At 40.9% G+C, this 17,464-nt stretch overlaps 2 protein-coding genes across 7 annotated transcripts in view; one reads left to right on the top strand and one right to left on the bottom strand.

Moving 5' to 3' along the window:
• LOC143274008 (uncharacterized) overlaps positions 1-17,453 on the bottom strand; it is a 201,067-nt gene extending 183,614 nt beyond the window's left edge. For 2 of the 5 annotated variants that reach the window (XM_076575088.1, XM_076575087.1), the window contains exons 1-2: positions 12,052-17,453; positions 9,006-9,169 (exon numbers count right to left, since the gene is read on the bottom strand). In XM_076575088.1, the coding sequence (XP_076431203.1) occupies positions 16,656-17,453 (798 nt within the window). In that variant the 3' untranslated portion in view covers positions 9,006-9,169; positions 12,052-16,655. Of the gene's footprint in view, positions 1-228; positions 4,418-7,079; positions 9,170-12,051 lie in introns of those variants that run through there. The other 3 variants (XM_076575090.1, XM_076575089.1, XM_076575091.1) reach the window with 3 other exon arrangements.
• The window catches only part of Pkn2 (protein kinase N2), a 151,599-nt gene that overhangs the window by 19,136 nt on the left and 114,999 nt on the right, over positions 1-17,464 (top strand). The window lies entirely within an intron of this gene.

The following is a 17,464-nucleotide window of genomic DNA, read 5'->3' as shown; positions in this document are numbered from 1 at the left end:
TATATAAGGCGTGAGGACCAGAAACTAGAAGATTTTGACTGGTTAAGCATTCAGGCTTCTAGCAGTAATTCAGCTGAGACCCATTCCGGATGAGGACTCAGAGGCCTCCAGTCTGAGGAGACAAGACCAGCTGAGATCTGGCAAGGTGAGATAGCTGTGGCTTGTTCTGTCTCTCTGATCTACCAGCATGGACCCCAATAACTCACCTCGGGTTTGATTTTATTGATAAGAACCTTTAAGATTCCTGCTACAGTGTAGCCTTATTAGAAGAAGTGTGTCACCAGGGATGGGTTTTGAGGTTTCAAAAGCCAATGCCAGCCCAGTACCCCCACCTCCAACCTTCATTGCCTGGGGATCAGGATGTAAAGTTCTCAGCTACTGCTCCAGCACCATACCTGTCTACTTCCTGCCATGGTGATAATAGACTAACCCTCTGAAACTGTGAGCAAACCTCCAGTTAAATGCTCTCTTTTATAGTTGCCTTGATCATGGTGTCTCTTCACAGCAATAGAGCAGTAACCAAGACAGACCAGATATGTATCTTACAATGATTAAAGAATAAGTTTATCAGAAAGACTTGACAATGATAATTTTATATATGTTCAATAATAGAGTCTCAAAATACATGAAATAAAAATTGAATTGAATTAAAGGGAATATATACAACTCCACAATGACAGCAGGAAATATACCAATTCAAAGAACTAGATTTTTAAGTCAGTTAATGTAGATGCAACCAACCGTCTTATTAAATAAGAAACACACAACCAATGCAAAGAAGAAAGCCAAGAGGTCAGAGCTAAGAGCTAAAACCTTACCCTTCCTCCTGCGGTGGTCCTACCTCTCTGAAAGAGAGCTACTTCCTGTGTTCTGACTTTCGGTTCTGCCTTCTCATTGGTTGTAAACCCAACCACATGACTGCCTCGTCACTGCCTGTCTGTACAGACCTCCAGGTCTTCAAGGTTGGTATTGAGATTAAAGGAGTGTGTCTCCAATGCTGGCTGTATCCTTGAACTCACAGAGATCTAACTAGCTCTGCCTACCAAGTGCTGGGATTAAAGGCGTGCACCACCATTGCCCAGCTTTCCTATGGCTTGCTAATAGCTCTGACCCCTGGGCAACTTTATTTATTAACATACAAATAACATTTTAGTACAAAATAAAATATCACCATAACTTAATACATAGATGACTTGAGTAACACCATTAAACTATCCTAATTGATACTTACTGACTATAGTATCATTATTGGCTGTGACATGTACATGATCCATTCAAACAACATACACTGCATACATATTATTTTTTGACATATGTGATGGTTGGACCCAAAAAGTATGCTGTCTTTTGGAGAGACAGAAAATGAATCCTTATTTGCATCCATCAGTTGAAGTTAGAATTTGGAGATGGGGCTGAAGAGAAGGCTCAGTGGTTAAGAACACTTGCTGCTCTTGCAAAGGACCTGAATTCAGTTCCCAGCACCCACATGGTGGCTTACAACTCCAGTTTCAGTGGTTCTGATGCCCGTTTTGTCCTCTGTGGATGTTACATGCACATAGCACACGTATATACATATAGGAAAAACATTCATACACATAAAATAATAACAATAAATCTTGTGAAAAGACTTTAAAGCTAGTAATGCCTTCTCTAGAAAAGAGATAAAACTGAATTTTCTTATAACTTCTAAGTTTGGAGTGTGTTTTCATCCCAACAAAATCTTTTATCTCATTGTTCTTTGGCTGTTTTACTATTGTGGCTTAAGTCAACACAGAAAACAAAACATTGTGCAACTTAAGAGTGCAGCAGGCAGGTAAAAAGGACTAACACTGGAATTGTAGGGTGGCTGAAAGTATGACTAGACTTTGAATCTAAGCTGTGTCTGATTTAGAGGTGGGGAATTTATTTTGGCTGATCCACAATGTAATTCAAATGAAAAAGCAGATAGGTCTCTGCACAATCCCTTGGTGCTGGAAAAAAGTGAACTAGAACACATGTAAACAGATCAATTGCTGGACAGATATTTGAGTAAGTCATCCACTTAACCTAACTCTAATACATAGGCATGCTGCAAAGTCTTATTATTTTCAGAATCAGAGTTACTGCAAGATCAGATTATTAGATGTGAATCGGAGAGAGGTTATCCAAGTTGAGAGTAGAGAACTGACTCGGTTTATGCATAAAAACTGCACAGATTTGACTAACAGAACCTTCAAGATGGTGATTAATCAGAAAGATGTGGATTAAAGGAGGGACGGGGTTAAGTGTTGGGATTGTTCTGGGATGGCTGATGTACAAACTGTGTCTTAGTCCTTTTCTGTTGCTATAACTAAGAACTTGAGACTAGGTGACTTGTAATGAAAAGAGGTTTATTTAACTTGTAAAGTCTCTAAAGTCCATGGGTGTAATGCCTTTAGAGCTTGATTTGACAGAGGGAATTGCATGGTGAGACTGAGGAATGTGTGTGCTGAGGTCTCTTCTTCTTAGCAAGGAACCGGTACCAACATGGGGGCCACATTCTGACGACCTTAAAACATCCTAAGTATCATATTAATTGGTTAAGTCTCCACCAGAGGGAAGTTGGGTGACACATTCAACCTGTATTACCATACAAATTTGAAAGTAAGTAGAGACAGAGACAAAATATCCAAACTCTACAGCAAATGGATGCTGTTGCTGTGAATGCTGTCTTTATTCTCTGTGTCTTCAACCCCTTTCAGGCAATTTCTAACCATGTTGAGTAAAGATGGTGGAGAGTAGGGAAGGACAGAAAGAAGACACAATGGTATATTGAAGAACACATCTTGCCACTTACAGAAGTAACGGCTAGTTTGTCTATAAGCTATCGCCAACACAGACCACATCAATATCATAGCAAGTGCAGCAGGAATGAATGAATGCTGAGAAAGTCCTGACTATCACACTTCAAATCTCTCCCCAAAATGTCTTATCTTTCATCCATTAACACTGCCTTAGGCCAAGGATGTTCTTTATGAACTACATGCAGATAAGAAATCAAATCTTTAACATTCTGAATGAGCTTTGGTTTTTATAAGTCTTTATAGCTACTGGCTTCATTTACCTTCCAAAGAAAAACAAATGAGCTGACTGCATGCATCATTATGGCTAGGGAATTCAAATTCTTTCAGCACTAAAGTGATTGGGAGGGCAAAAATTGAGATCAGCTTTTGGCATGGTACCTAGGGCAAGTAAAACATGTGCTAATGAAAAATGATTCATTCCAAGATCTTAGGCTACATCATGAATCAGTAGGAGAAAAAAGCATTTGAAGGTTAATGGTTTTAGAAATAAGATTTAAAAGTGAAGAATAGAAGTGATGTAAAAACCTCAATAGTATATAAGAAATTATTCAATTTATTATTGTATTACTATGGTCACATCATGTCCAATCAAGGAATTGGAACTGAGAAATCCTGCTGCTCAGTGTTTTTTCAATAAATACAACTAAATCTTAACATTGTGTAGTGGTATGTGAATGTCACCTACATAGTGAGTTTTGACATGTTCCAGTCTCAATGTAAAGGACATCTTTATCAACAACTGACTTAAAAATAAGAAATTTTCCTTATTGTGATAAAACTCTTCATCCTTTCCCCTTTCTCTTTATCATTAAATATAGTGAAACTCAGAGTCTAGCACAATTTGATTGACATAAATACTATAATACAGTTGATTCACATAATTTTATTAACTGATTGAACATAAGACATTGTTTTTTATGATGACATACATTTTTAAGTAAATAAATATAGATTTTTCTCCAAATATAGATTTTTTTTGTTAGTGTGATTTAAAAAAATGTTGATAATATAGGTAAGCTGTATTTCTGAAGAATTTATAGTAAGACCAATTAACACATAACAAAACCAAAAGCATGTCAAATTCTGTGTAAAACCCTTTAAAATGTTCCGACTGTCAGTAGACTAGTGTCTACAATACTACAGATTTAACATTAACTCAATTTTAAGATTGATCATTTTCATTCTTTGTTTTAAAATAGCTCTTAGTTTTCCATTCCTAGCACATAAAAAATAGGAAGTGTCTTTAGCAAGTGAACTCATGAGGAAAATCTGGAATACCTTATGTGTAGACCCAATTTCAAGTCAAGAGACTAGGTGTTCATGTGGTTTGAGTCTCAGCTGTCTAAGGTGCTTCAGAGGTGTTTGGAAGATTGCTTATGGCAGGATAGCACTGTTCAAAACAGGGTTTCCTGGACACACCTTGTTGAGATCTTATAAGCCTCCTTCTCATGATGAAGGCAGCTGAAAGACAGTATTTGAGTCCTCTCCGTTTTTCTCCAATAAATGACTTGGGAGGTTCTCTTATGATAGCCAACACAGCCAAACAGCTGAGTCTGGATCTCAAACTGCTTGTATATGCATATGTAGTTAGATACCTTAAAAATAAAACTTAATTTGGTGAGGAGCTTACAGTTAAACCGTTAAAGCAATACACAAATGTGAATTATCAGCATATAAAAATAAATATGCAAATGACTATAATACACTTTTCCAAAATAGCATCTTTAATGGGGCACCTTTCATAAGAATCTTTATAAAGTGACATACTTTAGATTGTTTTATGTTTTAGAAGTACTTATAACTAGCAATTCTTATTTTTAAATAGAAAAAGTCTTTCTAGCCACACCCAAATAATTGGGATGTGTGCACATAAAGAACAGGTACTTATAAACAAGTTTATTATAAATTAAAAATATCAATTAAACAAGTTTAATAAGCACTTTCTACTCCTAAGCAGCTTTTTACAATACTGGATGCTCTGAGATACAAAGTCTGATATTTTTTCACTCACAAAGCTCTAATCTACACAGAAACTTAAGAGTCAGTACAATTGGGTCCTGTCAGGTGTAATTTACTAATACAACCCCACTAAAATGTAGTATTCTGCAAATATCATCAGTGAATATAATGTAAAAGTGAATGTTTTGATTGGGTAGAGAATTTAAATATTTCAGAAAAATTCTATCAAGGGCAAGTTTAAGGAAAGGGACTAAACATATGACTTAGACTTTACCTCCCAATGATTGATTGTATCCCTCTAAAAATCCAACAAACTAAGAAAACCATTTTATTATGCTTGTAGATTATATGGTTTGGGAATTAAGACAGGGCACAGGAGGAATTGTTTCTTTCCTCGATGTCTATAGCCTCGTGTTGGATGACTTAAACAACGCAGGGCCAGAACAGCTGAGATGGAAGTAGATTAATGAATTAATGGCAGGGCTGGAATGATGGGAAGGCTTGGCTCAGCTATCACTACTGACTACAGCATCTGTGTATGGTCTCTCCTTGAGGCTCTGTGTTCTTACAGAATGGTTCCTGGGTTCTAAGAATGGTCAAGCTAATGACAGTTTTTAACTGCCACAATTATTACATTTGTTCTAGGTCCTAGAGAATACCAGTAGATTTGGACTTATTAAGCTTGAAAGGTAGAATGCTTTGCTGATGGCACAAATCACTGAATTATAATGGGTACTCTTAACTATCCATCAAAATCTACCTTGCCTTCTTGAGGAAGAGTTATGGCTAGGCTCATGACATTGCTCAGAGACATTCCTCAGCCTCATCTGAAACTAGACACGATCAAGTGACTACTTTTTCACAGTGAGATGTGAGTGGGAATGTCTATTTTTGAGTTGTAGCCTTAAGACATAGAACATTATCACCCTTCATGATCTATTTTTCTTCTCAGAAAGTAGGTCATGGAGTTCTCTGACCTGCTTTCAAATATGCACCTAAAAAGAATGCCATAATTACTAGTAGAACAAGAAAGAGAAGACAAAAGTCCTTTGATGGCCTCACAGGGCAGAGTCAGCCTGATAACTTGCTGTTCTGTGCAGTCCTGTGTACAAATATTACTGTTTCACTACAATAAAAAACTTTTAAGTTATTAATGAAAAAAAATTTTATTAAAAAAAATTAAGCTCATAGTTCTTGAGGCTTCAAGTCCAAATGGCTTCACTTCTGTAATGAGGGTCACCCCTTGGCTGCACTGCCTCATGGTGGATAGAGAGGGCAGCAAAGTCTGTCAGACTAAGAGGTCACATGTTGTGATGCCTATTCTGGGGTGTCAGCCTGACCACATCTGGAACTGACTTGAATCCCAAGTGGCTTGAATCCCGGTACACCTGTAAGGTATTTTTCTTAAATCACTTGCAGTGGGAAAACCTACTCTAAATCCAGATCTTTTGAGGTGGTGTGGTAGTTTGAATAGGAATGCTCCCATTGGCTTAGATATTTGCATGCTTAGTCACCTGTGGGTGAACTGCTTAGAAGGATGTTGGAGGAAGTATGTTGCTGGGGGTGGACTTTGAGGTTTCAAAAGTCTACTCCAGGCCCAGTATCTCTAAGTGCCTGTGGATCAGGATGTAGCTCTCAGCTACTTCTCTAGTACCATATTTGCCTGCTACCATGCTCCTTGCCATGATAGTGAGCAAATCCTCTGAAACTGTAAGCAAATCCTCAATTAAATGCTTTCTTTGTAAGAGTTGCTTTGATCATGATGTCTCTTCACAGCATTAGAACAGTGACTAAGACAGGTGGCAAGATCCACCTTAAAACTGGGACTTACCTTCTAGTGCCAGCCTAAATAAAGGCAAAGGAAGAAGGGCTTGCTTTTTGCCTGCTTGCCTTTGCTCTCTCTGACATGTTCATTCATTCACTGGTGTAAGAGCCCACTTCTTCAGGATTCCATCATACACTGAAGACCAGCTGAGACATACAGCCTCCAGACCAAACAATTACTGGACTCTTAGAATTTCTGTTGTTGGTAGACAACCATTGTTGGACTAGCAGGGCCACAGCCTGTAAGTAACCTACTCTAATAAATCCCTTTAGTGTGTGTGTGTGTGTGTGTGTGTGTGTGTGTGTGTGTGTGTGTGTGTGTGTGTGTGTGTGTTTGTGTGTATGTAATTACATATGTGAAATATATTATATATAATCTATTATATATAAATGTAACACACACACACACACACACACACACACACACACACACACACACAGAGTTCTATTCCTCTAGAGAACTCTAATACATGTGTGAAGCCTAGAAGCAGAAAATAGTGAGTGGGGCAGAAAGTGGTGAGTGGGGCTAGGCTTGCTTCTTTTAAAGCAACCTCAAGAGAGAACAACCACGGGTTTGTATGAGAACTCCCTTTATTCTCAGGTAGGCTGATCCTTGAAAAGTTCTACAGCAACTCTCAGTACCGCCACTTTAGGGAGTAGGTTCCAAATGCAGGAAGCTCTGAAGGAACATAAGGGACATCCAAACTATGACAGGAGGAGAGGAACACATCCCAGTATTCTTTGAGACATAGTGTTTTGGAGTCTGTTACAAAAAGGAATTTACCATATACATTATTACAGTGGCCTGATGCTGAGGAACTGACTGGGGAAAGTAAGCTTCCTGTGGTGCTCTTCCTCCTCGAACCCTCTCAGGAATTTTGCATGGTCAATAGTGTTTGCACTTATTCATCTACACTGCCATTTCACAGTTCCAGTTCATCTCTAAAGCAAGCACTAGTAATTGTCATGTTTTTACATAAGCTGTCTCCACTCATGTTCCCTTTGGATTGTGACAAAGAGAACCTAAATTTCTCATGTATTAACAACTTCTCACAGGGAAAGCCCATTGTACTTGCTATGGTTTGAATATGGTATGATCCCACTTAACACTCATGTTGAAATTTGGTTCCTGCTATAACAGTCTGGAGAAGTGGTGGGTCTTTCACAAGGTGATTTGGATATTCAGATGACTGCTGAGTGTAGTGACATATACCTAAAACCCCAGCTCCACTTTGGAGGTTGAAACAGGATTGAGTTTGAAGCCAGAATGGGCTGCATAACAACACCCCCCATCTCAATAGACTAACTCACACATAAATAGTGAGTATGAAGGGACACTAGTCTTTCTCATTGGACTGGTTAATTCTCATGGAACTGGATAGTCCCACAGCAGGCTGTCATTAGTGAGGGTGTCTAGTTTGTCAACTAGACAGGGGTGGGGAGACCTCAATTAAGTAAATACCTTCAAAAGACTGGGCTATAGGCAAGCCTGTAGGGTTTTTTCTTAATTAGTCACTGATGGGGAGGGCCCAGCACTTGATGGGTGGTGTTATCCCTGGGCTGGTGGTCCTAAGTTCTACAAGAAAGCAGTCTGAGCAAGCCAGTAAGCAGCACCCCTCCATGGCCTCTGCATCAGCTCCTGCCTTCAGGTTCCTACCTTGTTTGAGTTCTTGCCCTGACTTCCTCTAAGGATGGACTACAATGTGCAAAGTGTAAGCCAGATAAACCCTTTCCTCCCCAACTTGCTGTTTGGTCATGGTGCTTCACCACAGCAACAGAAAGCCTAACCAAGGCAGGGGGCGTCACTTGTATGAATGTTTGCCCTTCTGCTCTCTTTTTTGCATGAGATCTTCATCAGGTCCAGTCACCTGGACGTGGACTTCCCAGCCTCCAGAACTGTAAGACACAACCTGTCTCTCCTTCACACCTCACCCAGTCTCAGGCATTTCTTTAGAGCAACAGTAAATGAACTTTGACAGTAGTAAATCAGGAGCTCTGGAAGCACTGAGATCCCGTTTTCATTCACACCGAGTATTGCTAACCTAGTCATCAGATGCAGCCCTAGAATTCAGCAGCTTTCCTACTGTGCTTTGGGGGCCTTAGAAAGATCTGCAAGGTCCAATCCACTTCCATAACAGTGTTAGGATGCCAATGATTTTTTTCATTCTGATGGCATTTTTCAGGGTTTGTGTGAGAGAGGATAAGACCATTACTTTAAAGACTAATGGGATATAATCCTATATATTCTTGTGTTTTAAAACTTCTTTGGTTTTAACTTCTAAAATAGTAAACTTCAGAAGATGTAACTCATCAGGTCTTTGGTAGTATTTTAATATAAGAGATCTTCAATGTTTATATTATGTCCAGGTGCTAAAACAAAACACAGAATAGATGGCTTACCAAAATAGAAATTTGTTTCTCACAGTTCTGACGGCAGGAAGTTCCAGATCATCGTGCCATTACAGCTGTGTTTCAGTGAGGGCTATTTTCAAGTTGAAGAGTGCTGGATTCTTACTGTCCCCTCACTTTGTATGCAGGAACACAAGCGTTCTCTTGAGCCTCTTCTACAAGGACACAAATCTCACCCACAAAAGGTTCTGTTACTGTTTGAGTCTGACATGTCCTCCCCAGGCTGACAGGTTTGCACTGTTTGGGGAAGTGGAACCTTATAGACAAGAGGAGACATGGGGCTATAGCAGGAGGGCTAGTAGTTGTAGTCACCCCATTTCCAAGACAATCTTACTCCATGCTAGGAGATTCCACCTTCACGGATGAAGACACAGCTGCTGGGACACCAGGAGGCCAAACGAACCCTTCCTCCCTTGTTTCTTCTATTTGGTCACAATGTTGACAAAAGCAATCTAGGCTCCACTCATGTGACCTAAGCGCTGTCCTAAAGCCCCACCTCCTAACATCATATGACGTTAGGATTCCAAGATTTAAATGTAGTGGGGACATTCAGTTCCTGAGACTGAGGGTTATACTAAAAACTGTTCTTTGCGTATAAATTATGTCTTCCAGTTGTGAGCTTTTATGGGATTTCTGAGTGTTCGAATGATTAGGCCTCTGCATCCGTATCTGAGGCCTTTTGTGTGTGTGTGTGTGTGTGTGTGTGTGTGTGTGTGTGTGTGTGTGTCCGCACGCACGCGTGTGCGCGCCTTTTCTTGGGTTCTTTCCTTTTTTGTCCTATTCCAATATGTTAGATTTTTGTCTTATCTCATTTTTTATTATTATTATTATTATTTTATTATTCTTTAGAAGCCCCCCCTTTTTTCTAATGAGAGACAGTAAGGGAGGGGAGGTGGAAAGGAACTGGGAAGAGTAGAGGAAGGGGAAACCATAATCAGGATATATTATATGGTTAAAAAAAAATCTCTTATCAATAAAAAGAAAAAACTGTAAAAACAAAATAAAACTTTCATTTCCCAATCATGGTTTAAAACACTGTTTCAGGACTTCAGACTTCAGTGACCATATATCAAAGGAGAAAGTGACATTTCCTGATATTTCTTCCAGGAGACCTTTTATATACTTGGAATTTCCAAATAATTTTATTTGCGATAACAATTGAAATATCAGAATCTGAGAATGATCAAACTATAACAGGAAAAGGAGCGAAATTTACTTGTTTGTGGGGGTAAAAGGAGTGGTGGACGGACTCAGCATTGAAGTGAAAGGCATCACAGCCTACAGTGTGACCTTTTGTACAAAGTTAGTGAAGTCCTGAAATGCTGGAGATAGTGAGTTAAGGGTGACTGGGCATGGACTGAGTTTCTACAACAATGTAGGCACTCAGGAAATACCAGCAGTGTGGATGCTGTGGAAATACATGTGGGAAAGAAAAGTAGCAAGCATTTGAAAATAGCCTGCCAGAGAATCCTGAAAACTGGGTTGGAAGAAAGAGGCTCTTAACTTTAGAGGCTATGACACTGAGCATCCAAGGCAAGAATATTTCATTCTCTGGTTAGCGAGTCCCTGGCTAAGATAGTTATACATTCTGAAATGTAGAAAAGACAAACAGTTATTTACTACTTGTGAAATATTATATTGTGCTATATAAAACATGGGTGCCTTTCTAGTGATTAAAGCCTAATAGAAGAGCTATATTATATACATTGACTCTACAGAGAGGAAATTTAAGTGCCTATAAAATGTGAAAACAAAGTACTGTGGCAAGACTCCATCAGGCCTAAGATGTAATTATTATTTATAATCTGCCCATCTGCTGGTGCCAGGATCCTTTGGGAACAAGTGTACCAGAGACAGGAGGAGTCTTTAGAAGCAAAGGCTAAACCAGCTAAACTGCTGCTGTGCTTACCTGCTTGTGTCCTATAGAAGACTGTGGTCATACTTTCACTTAGGGTTATCACCTTGACAAAACGGTTAGGGCAGCATGGGAACACAAGTGCACATACAAACATATATAACACAAAAATATATATACATACACACATACAGATACATACATACACAAACATACATACACACAAAAATATATATACACACAAATGTAGTGGGTAGCCATTCCAGCTTGGATCTGGAAGTTCCAACCCCCATTGAGGCTCTGACAACTGTCACGCCTATGAGCGGGGCGAGGGGAGGCGCCTGGGGACCTGAGAGCTGGATGGGCCAGCGCTCTCTCTGTGCACTCTCTCTGTGCCGGGACACTGAACATTGGAGGTGAACTGAGCAGAGCTCCAGAGAACACCGCTGTACTGCAATACACCTTTCCCAGATCCTGCGACCTACCTTTCCCTTAATTTGTGAGTTACGCCATTAAATAAATATCCTTTTAACTACGTGGAGTGGCCAAAATAATTTCTCCAATACACAAACATGCATACACATACATACAGATTCATACACACACACATATATACACATACACACAAACACACAGATACATACATACACACATATATACACATACACACATACAAATACGCATACATATTTATACAAGAAAGATTGATTAAGGAGATACAAAGAGCCCAAGAACAAACATAAATCATAGGCAATGGGACTTCCTGGGAGACTGGTAGTCACAAGAACCACGCTGCCTACTTCTTCTCTCCACCTGTCAACATCTCTCATCTCTGCTTCTGCTTGCACATCACTTTATTCTCCCATCTATTTCTTGTTGTTGTGGCTTGTTTGAAACAAGGTCTCAGAGTTCCGCCTGCCTCCACCTCTAGAGTGCTGGATTAAAGGCGTGCGCCACCTTGCCGGGCCCTCCTATCTATTAGTAAAATGGGCACTTTCTCCATTTGCACTGCCGTGATCCTATAAAGAACAACTTTCAGGGTGGGGAGACTGAACTGACCTAAGTTTCTTTCTTGAACTTATTCCCCTGATGCTGTTTTATTCAGATGGGAGGTTTAGTCTCCCCACTCCTGTTAGGATAAAGGCCCAAATCTTGATGTGGTACGAACCAGATCAGACTCACCTGCATTTGGTCTCCTTGGTGGTGGTGTTCCCATGTCTGAGGATGACATGCCCTGTCCCTTTGGCCCTTGCTGCTCTGTTGGTCTGAGAGACTGAAGATGACAAGGAACAGAGCTATGAGGGCATGCAGCAGGAGACAGACCTTATCCCAGACCACCGAGAATCTTTTAGAATATTTTGTCACCCAGCATAATGTAGCCTGTGCTGACTGAGGTACATCGTCTATGAGCTCTTGCAACTACCTCATCTCTTTTTTTGTTTGTTTGTTTTTTGCTTTTTTTTTCCTTCAAGACAGGGTTTCTCTGTGTAGCTTTGCGCCTTTCCTGGAACTCACTTGGTAGACCAGGCTGGCCTCGAACTCACAGAGATCCGCCTGCCTCTGCCTCCCGAGTGCTGGGATTAAAGGCATGCGCCACCACTGCCTGGCTCCTACCTCATCTCTTTGCTGCAGCTGGACTGGCCTTTCTACAACAGCAAACTTGGTTTTATTGCCTCTCCGAGTTTGTTTTATTATTTCTTCTTGTGTCCATATTTACCCACGAGGGGGATCCTAGCTGAAGTGCTAAGGATCCAGAAAAGGACCACTTGGCCTTTGTGTAAAGTAAGTTAAGACACACACTCTGGCACAGGGCTGTAATCCTAGAACTCAGGAGGTTGAGGCAAGAGGACTGCAAGTTCAAGGCCAGCTTGGTAATTTAGCAAGACTCTCTCCAGTTAAAAGTGGACTGGAGGCGTATCTCAGTGGAACAGCACTTGTCTAGTATGGGCAAGGCCGTAGGACACAAAAAATGAATAATATATAAGCCTGAATTTAACTTGTCATCATACCTGTTTAGAAAATAGCAAGTTCCATGAAGACAGAGATCAGATATGCTTTAGAATCAAAAGGCAGAAAATGCCATCCCAGTCTAGCATCTTCAATGGACAGATCCCAATTGTGTAGGGACCTACATATAGTCTATCAGGGGTCTGGTCAGCTTACTGGAAGATCTAAATTAAGCTCAGTCACCATGGCTGCAGGGATTTCTTCTCAATGAGGGTGATTTTCAGTGTAGGGGATGAGGATGAACTGATGATTGCAAACCCATCTGTCACAGTCACTACAGTTGACTTAACTCTTCTGTGTTCTTGAGCTCAAGCTTTTCTTCTGTTATCTTCATATAGTATACAAACAAGTGGTTTCTAAAAGAAGGTTCTTAAAAAAGGAGATTATGACAAAAAAGTTTTTAAAAAATTGTTTGTGTATTTTTGTGTACACACAAATGTGCAGGTGCACACACATGTGTAAAGGACAGAAACTCTTCCCTCAGCTGCCATCCTCCTTGTTTTTTGAAATAGAGTTTCTCACTCACCTGAATCTCAGTTGATTAGAGTAGGCTTGGCTGGCCAACGAGCCCCAGAGATCTGTCTGTCTTCCCCCAGGCCTCCCCGACTCCACCCCAGCATTCCCATAAGGTGTATCACTGTACCTGGCTTTTTCACTGGGATTTGGGGGATGCAGGTTCTCATACCTGTGAAGCAAACACCTGCTGACTGAACTATCTCCCCTGCTGGCCAGGGCACTCTCATCTTGTCTTCCTGAGTTTTAGGATTCTTACTGTTACTACCATTTACTCTCTGGACACTGGACATACAGTTCATCTGTCTGTTTCAACAGTACTGAAAAAGCACAAAGTTAATTCTACCCCAATTTCCCCTAAAAAGTTCTCTATGGAAAGGAAAGGATATCACAAAAGAGGAAGGCAGAATAACATGTTTTATATAGTCAGCTATTAAAACTTTACATATATATAAATATAAAAAGTCATGACTTACATAAATGTCATCTCTACTTATAGACCTCTAAAATATGTGTGAAAAAATGTAAAAGGTGCTGTACAACTATAGATACAAACTAGGTATTTTAACGACTTTAATAGAAATTTAAGTTTCTTTCCTCCTTTTTCTTTTTTTTAATATAAATTAAACTATAATGAAGTGAACTGTACTTATGATTTTCTAAGAGACATTTATAAGCATGGGTTGAAATACATCTGAACACAATACTTCTGAATCAAAGTGATAAGTACTTCCATTAAAATTTTTTCAAGCATGCATCAGTCTGATAAGAATGATTCACTTTCTCTTACCCTACCCCCAACCCTCCAAAAAGCTGGGTGGTAGCTTTTAGCTTAAGTTAATTTGCTTTTAAAACTATGATTCTGCAGTTTTTATGACTGCCTCCACTTGGGTTGTACTACTTTCCCCGAGCACAACTTATCTCAGAAATCATTCCCACAACTTTAAAAACCTTGTGCATTTGTTGTTTAGACTTACAAGTGATCTGCATGGTTAAGACTCTTAAACTTATTTTAACACTGGAACTATGAAAGATTTGAAGTCTGTTCCTGTGCTAACATTCTGAGGGTGCATAATGCTCTGAATTTCTATGAGGATTCTATTTTAAAGTACAGTATAGATTAAAACCAGCCCAGGTGGCAAATGGGACACAGGTTCTAACACTTAGCTCTTTTCCTGTGTCACTTAGTAATTACACTATCTTTCTCTTAATTAGGCAAACTAGGGTTTATATTTCCAACTTAATGTAAGATTTGGGCTACATGTTTAAGTGTCTCCTAGATCTAAAATTCCATGTTGCTGAAATGTGAACATTTTCTCTTTAGATCAAAATTTTTCTAAAGAATGTTCATTTTTCTTGTTATATCTAAATTAGTTTTTCTAATGTATGTGTTTCTATTTTTCTAAGTTCTTGCACAAGTTATTTATTATTTTGTATTTATCTATTATTTATTTGAGTCAGGGTCTTACTATGCAGCTTTTGCTGAGGTGTCTTAGTTTGGGTTTTCATTGCTGTGAAAAGACACCATGACCATGGCAACTTTTATAAAGAAAACATTTAACTGGGGTGGTTCACTAAGTTTCAGAGGTTCAGTCCATTATCATCATGGAGGCATCATGGTGGCATGCAGGCAGACATGGTGCTGGAGCTGAGAGTGCTACATATGGAATCAGGAGGCAACAGAAAGTCAACCAAAAGTCATACTGAGGGAAGCTTGAGAAAAAAGAGACCTCAAAGCCTGTCTCTACAGTGACACACTTCCTCCAACAAGGCCACACCTCCTAATAGTGTCACTCCCTCTGGGGGCCATTTTATTCAAACCACCACACCTGGCATTACATGAATAATTCTTAATTTAACAGGTAACCACTTACTATGCATACACTGGATATCTCAGATCTTTCTTGGAGTGAGGTAAGGTATACACACACACATTATCAACAAATGATGAATTTTGTTATGTATATTTTACAATAAAAATCATACTAATCATACATTAACTCCCCCTAACACTTTGCACCTACCATTTAAGATCACATTATAGTTGTTTTGGACACAACGCTGCCTCCCCAAAGGACTCCCTACTCACTTGTTATGGACTCTTTCTTAATCCTACTTATAACTCCAGGGCCTAACTCTCCCTGGCTATTAGTTACTAGGGAAGGTAATTATACATCCTGGCTCTTCTAAGTGTTGCTAGTTCCTTGTTTCTTCCTTGATTAATAAGACTCTATGTTATTAGCAAGAGTTAAAACCATTACTCACAGAAACATTACAGTAAGTATGAAGACAAAGTAATGTGTTTCTGATTTACAAATTTGCTTTTCTAGAAGCAAAGGTTATTAAAAACTGATTCCAGCCTGAACAAAGTATTTCAAATTCTGCAGTATGATTAAAGAAGAACTGGATGTTGGGTGGTGGTGGCACACACCTTTAATCTCAGCACTTGGGAGGCAGGTGGATCTCTGGGTTTGAGGCCAGCCTGGTCTACAAATCAGTTCCAGAACCGCCAGGGCTACACAAAGAAACCTTGTCTCAAAAAACAATAACAACAAAGAAATTAATAAACTGGATGTATGTTTACAGATAAATATTTCATTGAAGTTATAATCAATGGCCAAAGTGAAACAGTATTCCTAAGACAAGACATGGTAAAGTAATAGTGTTTAGCCATTAAACACATTCTAAAATTTATTATGTAACAATATTTAAGTACTTGTTGCTTTTACCATTTTTAACCCAGGCAATTCATTGAACATATAAATAGTAAAACTTCTGAAGCACACACCAGAAAAATTTTGTCAATATAGTTTTTGGAGTCACTGAACTCTCCATCTTCAATGTTTGTTGAATTCAAAAATGAGACTTTCAGAGACAAATCAACACAAGCCCCGCATCAGCCCAACAGCACATGAAACATAAAGTACTTATCAGACTAGGAGCTTCCTACCTAAAGCCTGCCATTTAACCCCTAATCTTTACCTAAATAACCACTACCACTCTGTCCACATAGCTTTTAACCAGCAATATATACTTAAGCTTCTGAGTCCCAAATAAAGCATATGCAGAGACTGTCCATTCCCTGATTAGACAAAACAAAGGCGACTACTGATACTTGCGATACATTGTGTTACTTTTAGAAGTTCAAGCTTCCTCCAGATAGCTATGCTAAGTAGACGGTTTAGTGTCCTCATTTCTACCTCCCCGAGCAAAGCTGGCTTTTGTCCACGCCCGACCTTGATTCTGCCTAGCTCTTTCCATTAAACTTAGCTTAAAAAAAAAAAAAAAAAGAAAAAAGAAAGAAAGAAAAGCGACAAATGAGCTGGTTCAACTTTGAGCTCAGTCGTTTCCCAGCCCCAACCACAGTGCAGCTCGGAGGGACTGCCCTGCGAGGTTGTTGGAGCGCTAACTTTTCTCCGACTTTTCTCCCAAGTGCCTCTTCCAGGCCAGCCTGGCTCGCGGGGCACCTGACTGGTGGCGAAGTCGCGCGAGCCAAAGGCAAGCGGATGACAGGTGGGGGAGGGCGGCGCGGGGCGGCGCGGGGGAAGGGCGGGCCTGGGGAAGGTAGGCCCGACCTGCGCAGGGCCGGAGCGCAGACCTAGCGTTCGCGCAGGGCCGTTAAGCGCGGCCGGAGGTGGGTGTGGCCTGCTGGCTCTTCCCGCCTCCCGGCGCCGCCAGCCCAGGCCTTTCGCCTCACAGTCACCCCGGCCCGCCCAGAGCCCAGCCCGCCCCGCGCGGCTGGCCCCGGGGTCCCCGCCAACCCCCATCTTCCCTTGGACCCCGCCCAGCCGGGGGCGGCGGCCACGGCCGTCACGTGCGCCGGCGGCCGCCAAGCGAGGCGGCTTTTGCGACGCGGTGACAGCCAAATGGTGCGACAGGAGGAGCTGCCGCCGCGGCCGCTGCGCCCCGCACCGAGAGCTCTGAGGCGGCTCCCGGCGTCGCCCTGAGGGAGCGGCTGAGGGAACCGAGTCCGGCGGGTGGCGGCGGCGGCGGCGGCGGTGGGGCGGGCGGCCAGCCAGCCAGGGGAGCCGCGCCGAGGGCCCTCGCTCCCCGCCGCTCTCCATGAGCCGGGCCG

The sequence above is a fragment of the Peromyscus maniculatus genome, chromosome 6 (genome assembly GCF_049852395.1).
Source record: "Peromyscus maniculatus bairdii isolate BWxNUB_F1_BW_parent chromosome 6, HU_Pman_BW_mat_3.1, whole genome shotgun sequence".
Lineage (NCBI taxonomy): Eukaryota > Metazoa > Chordata > Mammalia > Rodentia > Cricetidae > Peromyscus > Peromyscus maniculatus.
The sequence above is the reverse complement of the archived record's forward strand: the minus strand, read 5'-3'. Positions and strand labels throughout refer to the sequence as shown.